At 43.6% G+C, this 17,500-nt stretch overlaps 3 protein-coding genes across 3 annotated transcripts in view; all 3 read right to left on the reverse strand.

Annotated features, from left to right (window-relative positions):
• rnf212 (ring finger protein 212) overlaps nucleotides 1-6,264 on the reverse strand; it is a 6,285-nt gene extending 21 nt beyond the window's left edge. Inside the window, exons 1-12 of the mRNA XM_030367698.1 lie at nucleotides 5,696-6,264; nucleotides 5,497-5,558; nucleotides 5,217-5,291; nucleotides 4,847-4,903; nucleotides 4,447-4,505; nucleotides 4,297-4,350; nucleotides 3,928-3,992; nucleotides 3,535-3,601; nucleotides 1,858-1,900; nucleotides 1,482-1,530; nucleotides 563-632; nucleotides 1-320 (exon numbers count right to left, since the gene is read on the reverse strand). The exon at nucleotides 1-320 is cut by the window's left edge and continues 21 nt beyond it. Of these exons, the coding sequence (XP_030223558.1) occupies nucleotides 161-320; nucleotides 563-632; nucleotides 1,482-1,530; nucleotides 1,858-1,900; nucleotides 3,535-3,601; nucleotides 3,928-3,992; nucleotides 4,297-4,350; nucleotides 4,447-4,505; nucleotides 4,847-4,903; nucleotides 5,217-5,291; nucleotides 5,497-5,558; nucleotides 5,696-5,804 (870 nt within the window). The 5' untranslated portion in view covers nucleotides 5,805-6,264 and the 3' untranslated portion in view covers nucleotides 1-160. The remainder of the gene's footprint in view (nucleotides 321-562; nucleotides 633-1,481; nucleotides 1,531-1,857; nucleotides 1,901-3,534; nucleotides 3,602-3,927; nucleotides 3,993-4,296; nucleotides 4,351-4,446; nucleotides 4,506-4,846; nucleotides 4,904-5,216; nucleotides 5,292-5,496; nucleotides 5,559-5,695) is intronic.
• Nucleotides 6,265-6,833: 569 nt separating this feature from the next.
• On the reverse strand, nucleotides 6,834-8,739 carry si:ch211-255i20.3 (transmembrane emp24 domain-containing protein 11). The gene is made up of 5 exons (XM_030367699.1): nucleotides 8,543-8,739; nucleotides 8,165-8,256; nucleotides 7,776-7,901; nucleotides 7,250-7,396; nucleotides 6,834-7,084 (listed from the first exon to the last, which is right to left on the reverse strand). The coding sequence occupies exons 1-5, from the start codon at nucleotides 8,676-8,678 to the stop codon at nucleotides 6,935-6,937; spliced, it is 651 nt and encodes a 216-aa protein (XP_030223559.1). The 5' UTR covers nucleotides 8,679-8,739; the 3' UTR covers nucleotides 6,834-6,934.
• Nucleotides 8,740-9,699: 960 nt separating this feature from the next.
• The window catches only part of spon2b (spondin 2b, extracellular matrix protein), an 8,267-nt gene continuing 466 nt past the window's right edge, over nucleotides 9,700-17,500 (reverse strand). Inside the window, exons 2-6 of the mRNA XM_030367700.1 lie at nucleotides 16,243-16,512; nucleotides 15,152-15,375; nucleotides 13,882-14,073; nucleotides 13,174-13,360; nucleotides 9,700-10,533 (exon numbers count right to left, since the gene is read on the reverse strand). Coding sequence (XP_030223560.1) covers nucleotides 10,355-10,533; nucleotides 13,174-13,360; nucleotides 13,882-14,073; nucleotides 15,152-15,375; nucleotides 16,243-16,456 — 996 coding nt within the window. The 5' untranslated portion in view covers nucleotides 16,457-16,512 and the 3' untranslated portion in view covers nucleotides 9,700-10,354. The remainder of the gene's footprint in view (nucleotides 10,534-13,173; nucleotides 13,361-13,881; nucleotides 14,074-15,151; nucleotides 15,376-16,242; nucleotides 16,513-17,500) is intronic.

Genomic DNA, 17,500 nt, shown 5'->3' on the forward strand with positions numbered 1-17,500 from the left:
TTCACATCCATATTTATTTATTTGACATTTCCTGACAGGACATGGAACTCAAACTCAGTTTATCTGACAGCATTCTGCACTACCGATTCGAACCTCACACCAAATCCATCCTAATCAATTACAGTAACAGAAAAATGTTAGGTTTTGATCTCCATTTCATTCAGGGCTGTGTGAGTGTGTGGGCAGGGCTAACATTGTGGCAGTTCAAGGAGGATGAAGATGATCTGAATGAGGAGGAGGATCTGAAGATGGGCGACGCCCACCCCGAGCTCCGTCCATATGATGACACCCCTGAGGTCGCCATGGCTCCCTGGAGACGACTGAGGGTAAAGCAGAGCGGGGTGGAACACCAGAAAAGAAGAATGGCAGAGTCAATTCCACAGTCGAAGAGATAGAGTGGCGAATGTCGAGTCCTTCCGAAATGTAGCACTACAAAACACTTTGACCAAACTTTAAGTTACACACATTTGATTGCTTAAAAAGAAATACATAGCTATGTGGTTTACAATCATCGTTAATTTATAAATTATAAGATAGACATCTGTTTAGGATGATCTGTTACCTGACTGAAGGGGAACGCATTGACTGCTTAGCCAGTGTGATCTGATTGGATGATCGGTGAGGGATTGTACCTGACCAATGAGAACAGACAAACACAATCCACCTTTATTTGGGATGTGGGTGTCTCAGAAGTACAGGACAGTAATACAGTAGGAATAATTTAATTGAGGAAATCATTTTCATCAGTTTTACGGATTATGATGCAGACATTCACAGAAGAGGGATGTTGGAGATGTTTAAGTATTTGTTTCTAGTATATGTTTTTATTGCGGAAGTGCTGGCTAGGAGGCCGACAAACTGAAGCTATTAAAGAGCAGTCAGGAAATGTATTACAATAAATTTCCAGATGATCTAGGAGATGATCAATAAATAAGCCAACACAAAGACATAAGTTGAAACCTTCCTGGTCCTATTATTAGCAGTGTGAACAAAGCCAACAGCAGTTAACCCCTGCCTCCTCTGTCAACTGCTAATCATTTCTTATGCCTGAATGTTTACCGACAACACATGCACTTATGCCCCCATAATGTGCACATTACAAATCCATCACGTGCCTCAGAAAGGACCAGATAGAGAGTTATGGGGAAAACATTGACATGAGGGAAACATCTGGATTAATTTACCAGGTGACCTCAAAGTCAGAGGCCTATGACAGGGTCATGAGGATACGATAAATTAAACCCTAGCTGGCACCAACTTGGTTCCCTTGTCTCTATATGACCAACTATATAAACATTGTGTATCGCTAACCATAAATCTACGAGGAATTAGGATTCCCTATAGAGGATGACTTCAGAAAAGAGCATACGGAAAAAGAATATGTGTAAATAGTAAAAAATATCCCATAATGCAAAGCACTCGCAGAAAAGTGACGTGGTATGTTTTGCAGTGACTGTGAAGGTGTGAATGAAACCACTCACCCATTCGGCCATCTTGTGGAGGGCTGATCAGGGACAGTCTGGTGTCAGGCTGAGAGACAGGAGCAGCATTGATAGTAAACACAGTAAATACAATCAATGCAAACTTTCACCTACTAATTTATAGAACAAGATCTGATGAACTTTCAACATCAAATGAATCCCAGGCGTGGACATTTGGACCCTAAATGTCACAGCAAAGGTACAAAACACGAATAAGAATAATTTGCTCTTATATTTGTATTGAATTATGAAAATAAATTATTCACAACTGAGTCCCAACTGTTTTCTAATAATTAAATGTAGGTCAAAAAAAACGGTCAGTTTATCCAATAAGTCTTAATAAGGATGTGTTGAAATGACACAAATCAATTCTTACCTTTTTGAACAGATGTCTTCCATCTGATTCCATGTGGTCCACCCTGAAGGCCACAAATCCACCTCATCAGTCTTGTTTAGTTAACGGGCCTCATCCAACTAGCGCCCACCTGCTTCTAACTCAACCCTGCTTCAGTTCCCCCACCCAGGTAGCAATCTATTTTGGACATAATTCAGTTCATTTAAGTTGTGAAGGACCTCCTCGGTCTAGATTTATTGAGGCGAAAACAATAAATAAAAAAAAAGCACAATAAAATGATATATATGTATAATAAACTGTATATACAATCGGAAGAACAGTTACAGATTATGGCCCTCTGGGCAGGATATTCATAATCTTACGCATATCCACCAAAGGATTTCTATGTTGGCTGCCTCAGAATTATGTACAGTCATGTTGAGGAGAAACAACAACATTTGATTTGGATATTATCCGGTAAGTCAATCACCCCTGTGTCAACGTCACATGCAAATAAAAAACATATTCTCAACCGGGACAGCAAGAAAAGTTTGCTTATTCAGGTGTGTGTGTGTGTGTGTGTGTGTGTGTGTGTGTGTGTGTGTGTGTGTGTGTGTGTGTGTGTGTGTGTGTGTGTGTGTGTGTGTGTGTGTGTGTGTGTGTGTGTGTGTGTGTGTGTGTGTGTGTGTGTGTGTGTGTGTGTGTGGATAGCTAGCTTCAGGGCAAGGTAAAGCAATGCGGCAACTTAAACTAACATAAGCCAGGAGAACTAAAGCCAGGATACTGATTGTTTGCACTGGAAAATACCTCCTCCGCTCACCTCTCCCCCCATTCAACCTTTCTCCCTGTCACTATAACCCTAGCTCTTTTTTTCTTTTGTATCTCTGTCACAGCTCTGTGCTGTGATAAGGGAGCTTTAGAGCCATTGAGAGAGAGAGAGAGAGAGAGAGAGAGAGAGAGAGAGAGAGAGAGAGAGAGAGAGAGAGAGAGAGAGAGAGAGAGAGACAGAGACAGAGACAGAGACAGAGACAGAGAGAGACAGAGACAGAGACAGAGACAGAGACAGAGACAGAGACAGAGACAGAGACAGAGACAGAGACAGAGACAGAGACAGAGACAGAGTGAGAGTGAGAGTGAGAGTGAGAGTGAGAGTGAGAGTGAGAGAGAGAAAAAAACGAGAGAGCAAGAGAAAAAAACGAGAAAGCAAGCGAGAGAGAGAGAGTAAGATGGTTGTAAAAAAACAAAAGTACATGAAACAAAATGCCCCAAAAAGAGTTTGCAGAGCAAAACGGATTACACTGTGAGCGCTGACAGAGAGGGAAGCAAGAGGTTAAAATAAATTCCCTTCAACCCATTGCAATTCATATCCTTTGTGGTCATTGTACATACTGGAAGCTATTATATGTTTCTGTAGTGATACCATGTACCACAATCGCATGCATCGTCACGGCCATGCACTTTTTAACTGACCTTAAACTTATTTTTAAGCATCGCTTTAAACATCTGTTCGATTATTAAAGGGCTACACTTACAGTGAAAAGGAACTTTAGCTATAGCGAATGACCACAATTAACTAAATACAATCTAACTAAGGAAATATCTCGGCTGCTGGTTGTAACGATAGAGCATAGATCAAATAATGTATGTGGCTGACGTCAAATAGAATATTGTAAAATGCTTGTTCTACTATACATATCCAGGCGGGGGCGCTATACTCACAGAGTTGCAGTTGAAGGATGTCGGGAGAGGGACAGGGAGGCCGGGGAGTTGTACGGGATGTGGAGAACTGATCAAGGACAACACCACTCATATGAAAGCAGGCAAAAAGACATCTACCTCTTATTCTGTGTTCTCTCTCTCTCTCTCTCTCTCTCTCTCTCTCTCTCTCTCTCTCTCTCTCTCTCTCTCTCTCTCTCTCTCTCTCTCTCTCTCTCTCTCTCTCTCTCTCTCTCTCTCTCTGGTTACATATGGTATATACAGTACTATATATATAAGGTTACACATATATTGTATCACATTGCTAAATTAGTGCCTAGCGCTACATAATTGACTGAAGTTGGTCCAGACATACCTGATTGAGTCAGTAGGAGGAACCATGAGATGATGACTTACCTGAATTGGACATGCAGGACGTGTGGCAGCTGACACCCATCGGGGACACAGAGGAAGCTGTGGAACTGGATCAGGAACCAGAGACACCGGAGTAAACAAGTCATGAGACACCTTTAACATGGGGTTTATACGACTAAGAAAGCAGGTTCCTCCCTTGATAGGGTTGGTAAGGATAACAAAACACATGCATGCTGTTAGGAGCAGATCGGCCAGCAGTGCTACCTAGTGGTAGGTTATTTTTTATACCTATGAATAAACTCAGACACAAAGTAACATTTGCCACTACCATCATCATTGAACGACCAATATTGAGAGGAAAACATGAAATATGGCATTAAAATTTAATTCCCTTATTCGTATAAAATTTACCCCTGGTGTTGAAGAGACAGCTTTGAGATGTAGACGCTTTGCTCTTTGAGTTGTCTGTAAATGCAGAGAGAACAAGCAACAAGGCAGAGGGTTTTTATTGGACTTTAATTAGTAGTAAAACACAATGTGAGATAGAGTGGGCTAGTTTACTTGGACATCTGTTGCATCTCCTGTTTCATCTTCACCAGGGCTTCTTCTAGTTTCTCATTCTGAAGTGGAGAAGGAGGAGGAAGTGGAGTAGGAGGAGAGAAGAAGGAGGAGGAGGAAGAGGAGGAGGAGGAGGAGGAGGAGGAGGAGGAGGAGGAGGAGGAGGAGGAGGAGGAGGAGGAGGAGGAGGAGGAGGAGGAGGAGGAGAAGGAGGAGGAGGAAGAGATTGCAGAGCGTTGAAAGTCCATGAGTTTCAACAATCAAGAGTTTAGCTTTGTTCCTTTAAATTCAGTAAATGTATTTCTTACTTATAAAATAATAATCTCAACGGACACAAACCCATACACACACACACAACCAGACACCATGATAAATACATTTATCCAAGAAGAGGCTTGCTCACCCTCTGCTGGTAGTGAGCCAGAAGTCTATTCTGGTGTCTGGCCTGGAACAGGAGCACCTGGGGACATGGATTAATGTTGGATTAACCGGTCGCTACTGCGGCATCACTGAGAAAAAAGAAGTGTTAAATCAACCATTTTTTGGGCATTTGACAATCTGTATTGTTTACTTACTTTCCTGCAATGTTATGTTCTTTACAGACTAAAAATGACATGACAATCCACTTGAATAGTGTATCAGCTAGTTAATAACATATACATCGTAAAAACAACCCAATTGGATAAATCATTATGATTTATTCCACCTGTTAGATAAATATGTGAAAATTCTCATCAATACTGTTTGTGTCGTTTGAGGTTATCCAGTCTAACCTTGCTGATCTCTTTCAAGTATTTGGTTGCCAGGACATTGACGTCAGAGAACAGAGCCTTCACCTCACATGTGCTCTGTTCAAACAAACCCAACGTTACAGCTCATCATCACCATGTTACCAACAACATGACTTTCTTTATTAATTAGTTCAGTTGGAATGATCATTTGAATGAAGTTATGTGGGTTAAAAACGCAAAGACAAAAAAACATGAATGTGGAAAATATACTAGCTAATCGTTATTGGAAACAAATCAAACAAGTCACAGTTATGGTGCTAACCTTATCGGAGAGAGGAGATACCTGACATTTAGCTTTGCATATTAAGCACTCCCCTGGCTTTCCTATAGAAAAAAATGTTTTGTTAAATACTCAATCAATAAAATGCCATGAGTAATAAATTGTGATTACATTATGAAAGGACTGACGTTAGCTTAAAATGTTAAGAATGTTAGTGTAGGAATGTTTTGTGCATGTTTACCTTTCTGAAAACATACATTGCAGATAATATGACCACAGCTGGTGACGGCCAGCAGGCACTCAACACTGGGAGCCGTAAAGCAGGAGTTGCAGCAGATCCAGTTGGACATGTTCTGGTGGTACTTTAAATGTGTTCACCTCATCAGGACAGTAGGAGAAAGAAAGCCCGAACCTAGCGTGAGCTGTGTGGCTACCTCCGAGGTAAAAGACTAAGCCAGGGTGGAGTGAAAAAAAACGCTCTGCTATCACAAGAACGAACAATACAAACAATACGAACTAAACGAAAATTGTACGTCTTGTTCTTTTGTGTGATAAAGCAACAATTTTGGGAGGGAAACAGGTCGCTTGTTGACCTAAGTTTGTCGCAACTTGACTCGGTGTGAGCCAGATAACGGCTCTTTCAGGATCACCGGCTGTGTGTGAGTAGCTAGCTAGCCTCTGGATAGCGGACCGTCATCAGGGGCCACTCACACTAGGGCCGCGGCCCCGTGCCCGAGCTCATTTGCATGCTGAAGTCTAGATTAGAACGTTTGGCTAACGTGACCACGCTATCCGTATCCCAGCACGGAACAGCGCCTTGGCCACGGCACACTTGGGAGAGGTGTGCCGTGGGCCCGTGGCCAAAGTACAGATGATAATGAGATGAGACGCGCACACGGGCGGATACGCAACGTGAGCTGGATGGCGTAGTCTGAAGGAGCAATCGTGCCCAGGCCACGGCCTTTGGGAGCAGTGGAGGGCGCACTCACACTAGGCAAGTTTGCCTGTTCCATTCTTTATTAAGGCGCAGTAGCTAAGCCAGAGATTTTCATCATAGGCCTAATTGGTATGGATAGATAAACTAATACAGAATGTATGTTCCATTTTCAGATAAATGCTCGTTTTTGATTAGCCTGTGTGAATATTGTAAATATATCACAACCACAGTTAACATTTAAATTTTTTGCTGAATATAAAAAGTTTGGTTTCATACTTTTCTGTATTGTGTTATTCATTAAAAAAAATAGAACTGTAGGCTGAATAATTGTTATTGTTTTTACCCTATAACATGATGCAAACATGTATACATATTTTTCTTGTTCACATACAAATGTTAATTATAAATGATAGGCCTATACATTTTTAATAATAGGTCATTATAATGCAAAAAGAACATTTATTTATTTATTAATTCCAACAGTTTATGCTCATCAAGCATAAAAATCAACATGTGCGATCCTAATAATATTAAAGGACTTGATCAGATGAGCTTCTTTTCTATGAAGAAGTCTTTGAGTCTGTTCATTTGCCAGAAGCCCACAGAGAGAAGGATGGTTGTCTGCACCACAGACCACCACAGCACGCTACGGTTGGTGTCCTCGCTGTTTTGACGAAATACCTCTTCTCTCTCCTAAAGGGAACCGCAGAACAGGCTAGAGTGAAGAGGGTACGTAGTACGTTTTTTCCCTTACAAATAAATTAAGTAGTAAAAGTGCTTCACAATATCATGAGTGCATATATAATGCTATGCTCTAGCTAGACAGGACAGGTATCATTCATGATAAGTTATGAATACCCTTTGTTGGTCTTGCTGCCTGGTGATGTACATCATCTGGTCAATCATATGATTCAGAGACTCCTCGATAGTGTGCAGGTTTTCCTTGGTCTTCTCTGAGCCTCTCTCAATGGGATGTTCTCCCATCTGAACATCCAAATGCAGTTTCTACACACACGCACAAGCACACACACACACACACACACACACACTCAAACACACACGTAACACAAGCACACAGAGACACAGTAAGATACATGCACGTATAGGCACGTAAATAAACATGAGGTTGTGGTTTAGGTAACCCTAAATATGTAAGCACAATCCTACCTTTTCTTGCATGAGATCATTTTTGTTTGGCAAAGGCAGTGATGAGCAAGCCTGTTTGTTTGTGTGTGTGTTTTTCTCTGTCTGTGTGTGTCTGACTGATTATGTGTGTATGCCTGTCTGACGTGTATGTCTATGTGTGTGTCTCTGTCTGTATGTTTATGTGTGTGCCTGTCCGACTGTGTTTGTGTGTGTGGGGGTGTGTGTGTGTGTTTCTCACAAGCTTTTCCTTAGCAAAGACAGAGAAGCTGGTGGAGTTGGTTTGGAAGCAGAGCAGGTGCTGTCCACTGGCATGAGAGGTGAAGGTGAATTTACCGTGTTTCCCGTAGCGCTTGGTCATCAACACCTGCAGACCAGCCACACACCGCACAGACAGGTGACAACATTTATAAATGTTCTAAAACATATCTAGAGCTCAAAAACTAGACCATCAACTGGCCATTAGAAGTGGTTGATGGGACGAGATCACTACATGGTTTGTCAGGGCACAAAGGGGATAGAAATAGAGGGGTAAGGCACGGGGATAGAGAGATGGGTCTGGTGAATAGGAACACTTTTCTTAAAGGGTCTCGTTGGTCTGGTGTCTAGCATGTGCTTGGAGTGTGGTACCTCATTGCCAGGGTCTCGCACCGTGGTGGTCATACCCATTCGAGGTAGACCTGAACTCTGCTTCAGATCCCAAGGCTCTAGGAGGAAGTACCCTTATGGGAATTCACACAAACCCCCACACACCCACACACACACACACAAACACACACACACACAAACACACACACACACACACACACACACACACACACACACACACACACAAAATGATACATACAAACATACACACACGCACACTATTCATACATGTTTCCATGTGCTTAATAATAACTTTATTTTCAATGAGGAAATGAAAAGACTAGCATTATCTAAGTCAGATAAATACTACAATATTTGCTGATGCATTGTTCTCTCGACTTCTCTCTCCCATGGACTCACCTGTCACCAGCGTGCCTTCAGGGATGTCCTCTATTATGCATCTCTCCTCCTGTTCTCCCAGGTCCATAAACATGGCCTCCACCAGCACCAGGTAACTCAGCAGGCCACACGCCACTCCACGCAAACTCATTTTCATCCAAAACTACAACTTATTTACTGAACTACAAAATTTATGAATTAAAAGTATTGTTCTCGGCTGATGTATTCCATATGTTTCACATGTGGTCAATGTAGAATTCTTAAATGTTAGGCTACAGTACGGTTGTTATCTCGTAAAGGCTGCGTTGGAAAATGCCAGAGTGTGAGAAAATCCCAGTTGCTGTTGTAGTGACGAGGCATTCTACTGACGATGTGATTGGTCAACTCAGGAGCCTATAGAGTCAGAGATTAAAGGACACTGGTACCCCTCAAACGCATTGACCAGCATGAGTGACGTCACTACTGCATTACTAATTACTATTTTAAGCAGAGCCTTTTATCTTTGTATTTTTGGTTGAAAGTCATATGCTTTAAGTGTCTAGTTTATAGATGGAAGGTTTTCTAATATCCACAGTCACTTATATTTAATGATATTCAGTCAAGTAGGTGTCAGCCCTTCTACTTGGGGACCTACCCCATTTTACAGTTGTACCCTTTATTGTACCCCTCTCCATTAAAACAAAAGTTATCCTCCAAGCAAAAACCATGGCTTCTCCTTTCCTGTTGAACCTGCTCCTCTATATGAGTCATAATCCTCTTCCATGTCCTTGTTTTATGAACGAAGCCAGGCGGAAGGAGCCTTTAAAAGGGTCTTCCGAATGGCTATTCAATCTGGAACGCCCCCGCTCAGCGTCATGCAGTAGCTACCGTATGAAGCCGAGCGGGGGCGTACCAGCCGTCTATAAAGCGAGATATCCTGGTCTGTTTTACCCATTGGCTTGCTGTGGTGCGGCTCGCCAGAGAAGAGAAAACTTGTGTTCTTCTTGTGTTGCGTCTCTGTGAGGTAGTGAATATGGGATTCGGTTGGATAATAATCATAATGGTTGCTTTTCTTATGAGGGGTTTCATATTGAAAACAACTAATGTGTCATGTGGGCCTAATACTCACAATAGAGTTTAGTGTCTTTAAATCATTGCTTGTCATCATACTTTGAATACTTGATATCAATACTCATTGCTCTTGTTAGATGTATTTACATTTTATTGACAATAGACACATACACACATATACACAGTTATAAACAGAATTATAATTGACTATTTTACAAAAAGTCACTTGTGATACATCAATAAGCAACAACAACAAAGACAAATATGAAATATTGCTGTAATCTTTAAAACTGTACAGTACAGGTTAAAATCCTGTAAATAAATGTGTTCTTTGTCCTGAGGAAAACAACCACAGTCAATTTAAAAACATTTGAAACACTCTAAAAACATATTTCAAATTGTGAAACACCATATGAGCACCTTATCCTCCTGTGTTAAGACTATAATTTTGCATTTTTATAAACTTGTCATTGTTTGAGATTCGGGGGAACCAAAATAAGGTGCTAGCTAACCACATTCTGCATCCTTTTAAATAGTTCCTGGTACACTAATTTAGTTTTAGGGGTTTGAAGGTGTAGTCTTTAGGGTTGGTATTCCCTCAAACATCCTTTCTGATGCACAACAAAGATTTTAACTCTACTCTACTTTCAGATGGGAAGTCAACGCAGAGCGCTTCCTGTTGTTTCTCACTCTCCCCTTTCCTTTCCTCCCCTTTCCCTGTCTTCTCTCCTTCCGCTTCGTCCTCTCCTTTCTCTCCTTTTCCTCCCTCTGTCCCTGGCCTAGTCATAAGCAGTTATCGGGGGTGCACTTCTTCTCCTCCTCCAGCAGAGGGCAGGCCGTTCCGTGGTTGGCCGAGTGCATGAGCACGTAGCGTGTGCGGTGCCTCACGCCCGAGTCTCCGCACTTCCCTTTGCACAAGCCCCACGGAGACCATGGGGACACCTCGCAATCCAGGGGAGTTTCTGCAGAAAAGGGAAGGCATAACTAAATTCAATAATTCTCAAAAAAAACCTTAAGAACCAGTTATCCTAGAATGCTACTAATTTTAAAGCCATTATAAGGGTTTAATAATCAATACTTACAATATAGTCTAGAATAATTTAGAAAGGTGTACGTTTGTGTTAAGTTGGCTGTCTTTTTCACTTTTCTATTGTTTTATCTCTTAGAATGCTAAAATATTTGGCTAGGATATTGCAATGTAGCAATATCCTAGCCATATGTGTATACCTCATATGTGAGTCTTTATCTTTGCTAAATATAAAATCAAAAACCATTAAAGTACAGTCTGGTAAATGTTAGAATTCCTTAGGTTGCCATTAAGAAGTGCTTTCTTGGCAACAATTGGGTCGGTTGAAGGTAAACAGTTGGAGTACATCTGGTTAATTAAAGCTGAATCACCCTTTAAAACCACATCTCTTATCATTAATGTAATGCTGAGCAGCCAAGTCAGCTGCATACACACAAGCACATACACACCACACGCACGCACAAACACCCGCATTCACACACACACACACACACACACACACACACACACACACACACACACACACAAACACACATATTCAAACTCACACACAAGCACACATACACTCAATCATAGTACTGCATCTCTTCCTATAAGCCATTATTTGCCAAAAAAGCCGTTTGTTTAAAATAGTTGTTGAACATAGCTTTTAAGCTTGTCTGGTATTGTCATAATTTTTCTGTGCGATTTATCTCTGTATCTCTCTCTCTTTCTCCCTCTCCATCTCTCTCTCTCTCTCTCCCTATCCCTCTCCCACTCTCCCTCTCTCTCTCTCTCTCTCTCTCTCTCTCTCTCTCTCTCTCTCTCTCTCTCTCTCTCTCTCTCTCTCTCTCTCTCTCTCTCTCTCTCTCTCTCTCTCTCTCTCTCTCTCTCTCTCTCTCTCTCTTCCTCCCTCTTCCTCTCTCTCTCTGTGTCTAATCCGGTGCTAGGCCAGGCTCGCTCGCCCACGGTGGGATGATCTTATAAAAACATTGATAGGCATCGCAGACAGCGGCTCGTGGACCAGAGTGGAATAGCAGACGGCCATGGAGGAGGAGGAGCAGGAGGAGGAGGAGGAGGAGAGAAGGGAAGACGAAATGACAGACGGAGGTTTTGACAAGAGGTTAGAGTCGACATCTTCAAGCATGAATGGGCTCAGATCTAGGCTACTGTGCAGGTCGCTCTGACCGACAAAGAGGTGTTGAATCGTCAGAGGTTAACGTGACACGCTCTGACTCAACTGACGCAAGGCATTGTATAAGCGATCTGTGATTAACAAGAAACAAACCCCAAAAACATTTGGTCAATTCAACCACCCTGTGTTCCCTATCCTCAGAGGGGGGGGGGGGGTCATAAAATATACTGGATGGATCGGTGGAGAGAAGAGGGGATGAAACGACAGGGAGCTGAAGTCAGGAAGGAAGGAAGGAAGGAAGGAGTTTGAAGTGAAGAGAAAACCTGGAGACCCCAACCGTTTTCTTGGCCACTACACATGCATGTCTTGTGTGTTTGTTGACAGGTAGCCATGGTTACAGACTATGATGGTGTGGCGCGATGTCATGTCGGAATAAAACCACGGTCCACCAATGGATGGCTTTGATTTCCCTTCCCTGTGGTGCTGTCACACGCCTTGCCCACTTTTTCCACCTCAGTCTGCTTATAAAGACTTTATGATGAATAAATAAAAGTAATTAAAATGCCAGTCTTGAATTCCGTTCAGGCCTCAGACAGTGTGTCCTTTCTTAAAGGGAATATCAACAGCTAATATGTAGAGCAAATATAATTTGTCACACATGGAAGATTTAGGATTGCTAGGTTTATTTCAATTAAATAACTTAAGCCATTAAGCTAAGCTATTGAAAAAAGGGATTGAATCACTGATGAAGATGAATATTCATATCCAAGATTTCTGCTTGCATATAGGGGCCGACATAGATCTGCATATGCCTCGTCCGAGCTATTGAAAATACCTTTTCCATCACCTTTTCCATTGGGATTCTGCTGAGCCACTGAAGCTGGTGCTAGCAGACTGTTAGCCTTGGGAACAGCTAATGAGCTTATTTAGTCAAACCCAGAGCCCCAGCACATTTTTAAACACAGAAACTCCTGCTTCCTATTCTGGGGGATCTGACCTACTCAGCGAGAGACACGCTGACATACTCAATTTATTAGGAGAAATTTCCAGGGTGTTGAAGTTCCTTTCTTCCCATGTCAATGCGTAAATTGTTCCATGTGAATATGAATACAACCACATGTGCCAAGTGTAGCAGCTTCTTGCACTTCACTTGTTATCTTAGGTGTTGATCCAATCTTTCAAGCATTCAGACTCAATATGCCATGTGTTTGGTCCGCCTTAATATATGCTACCCATCTTGACTTAAAACTGACAGTTTTCATTGTCAATGGCCTACATTTTACGTCTGTTTGATAGAACCGCACGCAAGGAAGAGATGGCTGAGATGGTCATTTATTCATTCAACAGTTCAACTCAACCTTAACCAAACACTCTCCTCTAGATCTCCCCCGTGCTGTTTGGAGCACAGCTAAGGGGTCAAACACAATTTAATGGCAAATGGCCGGAAGGCTTTGAACTTACTGATGTGCTTCTCTTCAATCTCGTTGTCGGTTGGCAGTTGGTTTGACTGGGTGGGTTCCGCTGGAAGGCTGATGATCTGATTGGTCTTCTTTGTCTTGGTCAGAGTCACTTTGGCGATGGGTGGGAGGTGCTTCAGGCGTGGGTAGAAAAATGAGTTGGCAGGGTGGCTGGGGGAGGAGGAGGTGATCTGGGTAGGAGATTAACGATCAGAATCAGTGAGGTTCTGGTGGTTTTGGAGGCCATTTTGATCATGTCGGCTGTGAAGGACAGGTGACGATAGAGGATGGTTTTGCTGTGATGGTGCATTGGGTGAAGCAATTAGAATTTGATGGCATAGCGGTCAATGCATTGTAAAATAAATGCTTATGATACAATATTTTAACAATTTAGGCTTAGTGGTTTCAAAGTAATTTGCTTCAAAAGAGTGGCTGGTGAATTAAAGGAAAGGAATTAAGAAATGTATGCTACAAACACCACAGTTCTTTCCTTCTATTAGGACTATAGACAGCACTGTGATGAATTGACCACCATTGTCAAAGGATTAGTCAACCAGCGATGTAATCTGGAATCTTATGAAGGAGCCTGATCATGTACACAGATAGATTGAGAAACACTCGCTCTAATAACTCCGTCAGGTAGACGGTATCAAGTAACCTATACTATATTATGGCCTGAAGAGGAGTGTGGGATGAAGGTCCCTGGGCCGACCTGCATGACCTTGTCCTGGGGGATGGTCTCATAGTTGGGTGAGGAGAAGGTGAAGCCGCTGTCGGTTCCTGCGTCGTAGGGGAAGAGCTCCAATGAAACGTTCTCCTTCCATTGGCCGCTCTCGCAGAGGTCCAGGCTGTCCACGCCCACGAACCAATCAGGGCTGGGGACGATGCGTACCATGAAGGACAGCTAGAGAGTGGGGGAGTCGGAAGGGCGGGGGGGGGGAGTCAGGAGGAAGAGTGAGAGTGAGAGAGATGTTATACCATTTGATCGTTTATTAAGAACCATCAATGACTTAAAGGACTATTTGTCTTTATGTGTCTCTGGGTCAGCAGGTCAAAGGTCACTGTCAAATTCTGGGGACAAAATTCACCGTGGAATCAGGGTTTCTCTTCAACATTGAATCAGGGTCTAGAGTTACTTTCTAGTTCTAAAGTCAGAGGGAATATTACAAAAGTAAAATCAATATCAGACTTAAATATATTTCGTCAATTGCACTGATTTGGACGTACCAGCGAAAACATTTCTCTAACCGCCTAGGTGGTCGTCCTCCATCCTCTTTTATCCTTCCCCTTTCTATCCTTACTGGCATCCGTCTCTCACAACCCACCGCTTAATTTAATGGCCAGCTTATGTTGAGTTCAAAAGTTTTGTCAAAACAAGCCAGTTACACAGCAAGGTCCTCGGGGAATGGCTGAGAACAAACCTCACTGCATTGTTTCCGATCGTGCTTGGACAAGCTTCAGAAAACAAAACTTTGTTTTATATTCTAACATCTGATATAATCTAATTCGGATGAACCGTATTAGATACTTATGTATGGTCGAAGATTGGCTCTGGTGAAGGTCTTGAAATACAGTGTCTCACAACCTTGTCAAACTGGGATGGGATTGACCTTTCACCTTTGCGTCCCCTTTGGCACATGCTCACAAGGGGGCTTCAATTAGACCCCTGTGTGTGAGAGTTTATTTTTGTCTGTGTTTGCATTTTTCTGTGTGTGTGTGTGTTTGTCTATGTTTGTGTGAGTCTATGTGCATAGTCGTATGTGTCTGTGTGTGTGTGAAGCATTGTTTTATTTTAAGAATTTTAAGCATTTTTGTATGCGTGTGTGTGTATGTTTGTTTGTCCGTGCATGGGTATGTGTGTTTGTGGGTGTGTTTGTTTGTGTGTGACGCAACGTCCGTTAGAAGGTCATGTAGGGACATGTCATGTGAGGGATTGCGGCGGGACTGAATAGAAACAGGTGCTTGGGGGGGGGGGGGCTTACATAGGGGTTGCTGGCAAAGACCTCAAACTCAGCACTGGCCTGTCCACTCCCGGCCGTCACGGCGGGCGTGGAGAACACCCCGAGGACGCTCTGGCCGCGCTGGCCGGCCGCCTCCACCTCCTTCATCAGGGTCCACGCCTCCCCCTTCTCCGTGAACTCCCGCACGCCATTACTGGCGAAGTCACCTCGCCGCCACATGTGGTAGTCAACGCTGTGACTCACCCCTGGGGAGGGAGAGGGGGGAAGAGGATAGGGAAGGGGGGAGAGAGAGAGAGAGGACGGGAGAGAGAGAGAGAGAGAGAGAGAGAGAGAGAGAGAGAGAGAGAGAGAGAGAGAGAGAGAGAGAGAGAGAGAGAGAGAGAGAGAGAGAGAGGGAGGAGAGGGAGGGAGGGAGGGAGAGAGAGAGAGAGAGAGAGAGAGAGAGAGAGAGAGAGAGAGAGAGAGAGAGAGAGAGAGAGAGAGGAGAGGAGAGGAGAGAGAGAGAGAGAGAGAGAGAGAGAGAGAGAGAGAGAGAGAGAGAGAGGAGAGGAGAGAGAGGGAGAGAGAGAGAGAGAGAGAGGAGAGAGAGAGAGAGAGAGAGAGAGAGAGGGGGGGGGGAAGAGGGAGAGGGAGAGAGAGAGAGAGAGAGAGAGAGAGAGAGAGAGAGAGAGAGAGAGAGAGAGAGAGAGAGAGAGAGAGAGAGAGGTGATCAGAGAGGAAGGGGATGGGTGGAGAGAGAGAGGGACATGAAGAGAGCAGGAGAGAGAGAATAGATGTGGGGAGAAGGAGAGAGTGAGAGAGAGCACAGGAGGATCATGGTTAAACTCTGCCCCGGTGTGGGAGGTGTTGACGTGAGTGTAAGTTCAGGTAGTGGGAATTATTGGCAGGTGAAACCGTTGCCTCATCCAATTCTTCTCCTACACAAACACATGGACCGAAAGGTGCCAATAAACACACATATACAAACGTATAAAAAGTAACAGATGTTCAATAACACCTACGGGAACCTAGAGACTGGACAGAATTCCTGTAGCTTTTCATCCAATCATAAAGCAAGGAAATGTTATTCAATTCAGAACCACCAATAGCAACATTGCTTCCTTGAAACTCACCAATCAGGTTGGACCACTGGGCAGGGGGGCGGTAGATGGGGTACTGCTTGGGGAAGGCGTCTTGTGTCCACTTGCCGGTGAACGTGAGGCTGTAGTGCGCGCTCTCGTCAGGCGTGCACGTGGGCGCGTCGGTGGGTAAGGGCATGGGCGTCACCAGGCATGCCAGGAAACACACACTGATCAGCGCCCGTTGGAGAGATGGGAGGACAGCCATGATGGTTTTAGTGGTGGTGGTGGTGGTGAGGGTTCTGGGAGAGGGCGAGGCAAGACCTGATGTTGGGAGAGAGGGGGACATGAAGGTGTTGGGAGGAGGGCAGGAGGGGGGAGAACGAGTAGAGGGGTGGGGAGGAGGGAGGGAGACGAGGGGTGAGAGTGGGATGAGAGAGGGGTGGGGCAGAGGGGGTAAGAGAGATAGGGAGAGGGGGGTGGGACAGAGAGGGGAAGAGACAGAGAGAGCGGTGGGTGAAAGAGAGACGGGTGTTAGGGAACAGTGATGCAATTTTATGGGGGTCTGTCATCCTTGCTGCACCAGATTTTAATTTATCATTATTGGAAACATGCAGCAGCACGCTGATGCCAACACACATTAGTTACAGCACGCTCTTACACCATCAAACTTTGGTTTTATCTGATGTGAAAAGATTTTGTTTTCAGTCGTTTATGACGGCCTCTGCTAGTCAGCTGTGGACTCCACGCCCCGGAGTGGGCTGCTACCCGAGAGAGAGAGAATGAGGGAGTGCGCAGAAAGCATCTGTCTCCAGCATCAGTGTAGAGTTTAACAAGTTGGACTGCAGTCTGGCCAGCACTCACATTTAACAACCTTTCAACTGTTCAACGATCACAGCATGGGACTAAGTGAAAGCAAATGAAGATTTAGGGAGTAGGTAGAGGTTAGGAGATTGAGATTATTTGCAGAGAGCAGGGAAGTATAGGGTGCCACCTGCAACTAATGATACTGTCAAGCAGGTACTTTTACGCTCCAGATAAGAGACAAGGTGTTATCCACACTGCAACTGAAGATAGGAAACATGATTGACCCTAATGTATTTCTTTCTATAGAGTATGTATGGGCATGCACATAAATGTTATGTCATGCTTTTGCAGCGGGTTTTTTGTCAGCAGTAAAATAACTCAGTTACAATCAGCGTCAGCTGTGATGTCATACCTGGCAAAAAATAATAACCAATCGTTTTTCATCGTCAATTGAAATGAGCCAATCGCTCTCTTCTTCTTACAAAGGAGCATATTATAAAGCGAT

This window comes from Gadus morhua, chromosome 10, assembly GCF_902167405.1.
Source record: "Gadus morhua chromosome 10, gadMor3.0, whole genome shotgun sequence".
Taxonomy (NCBI): Eukaryota; Metazoa; Chordata; class Actinopteri; order Gadiformes; family Gadidae; genus Gadus; species Gadus morhua.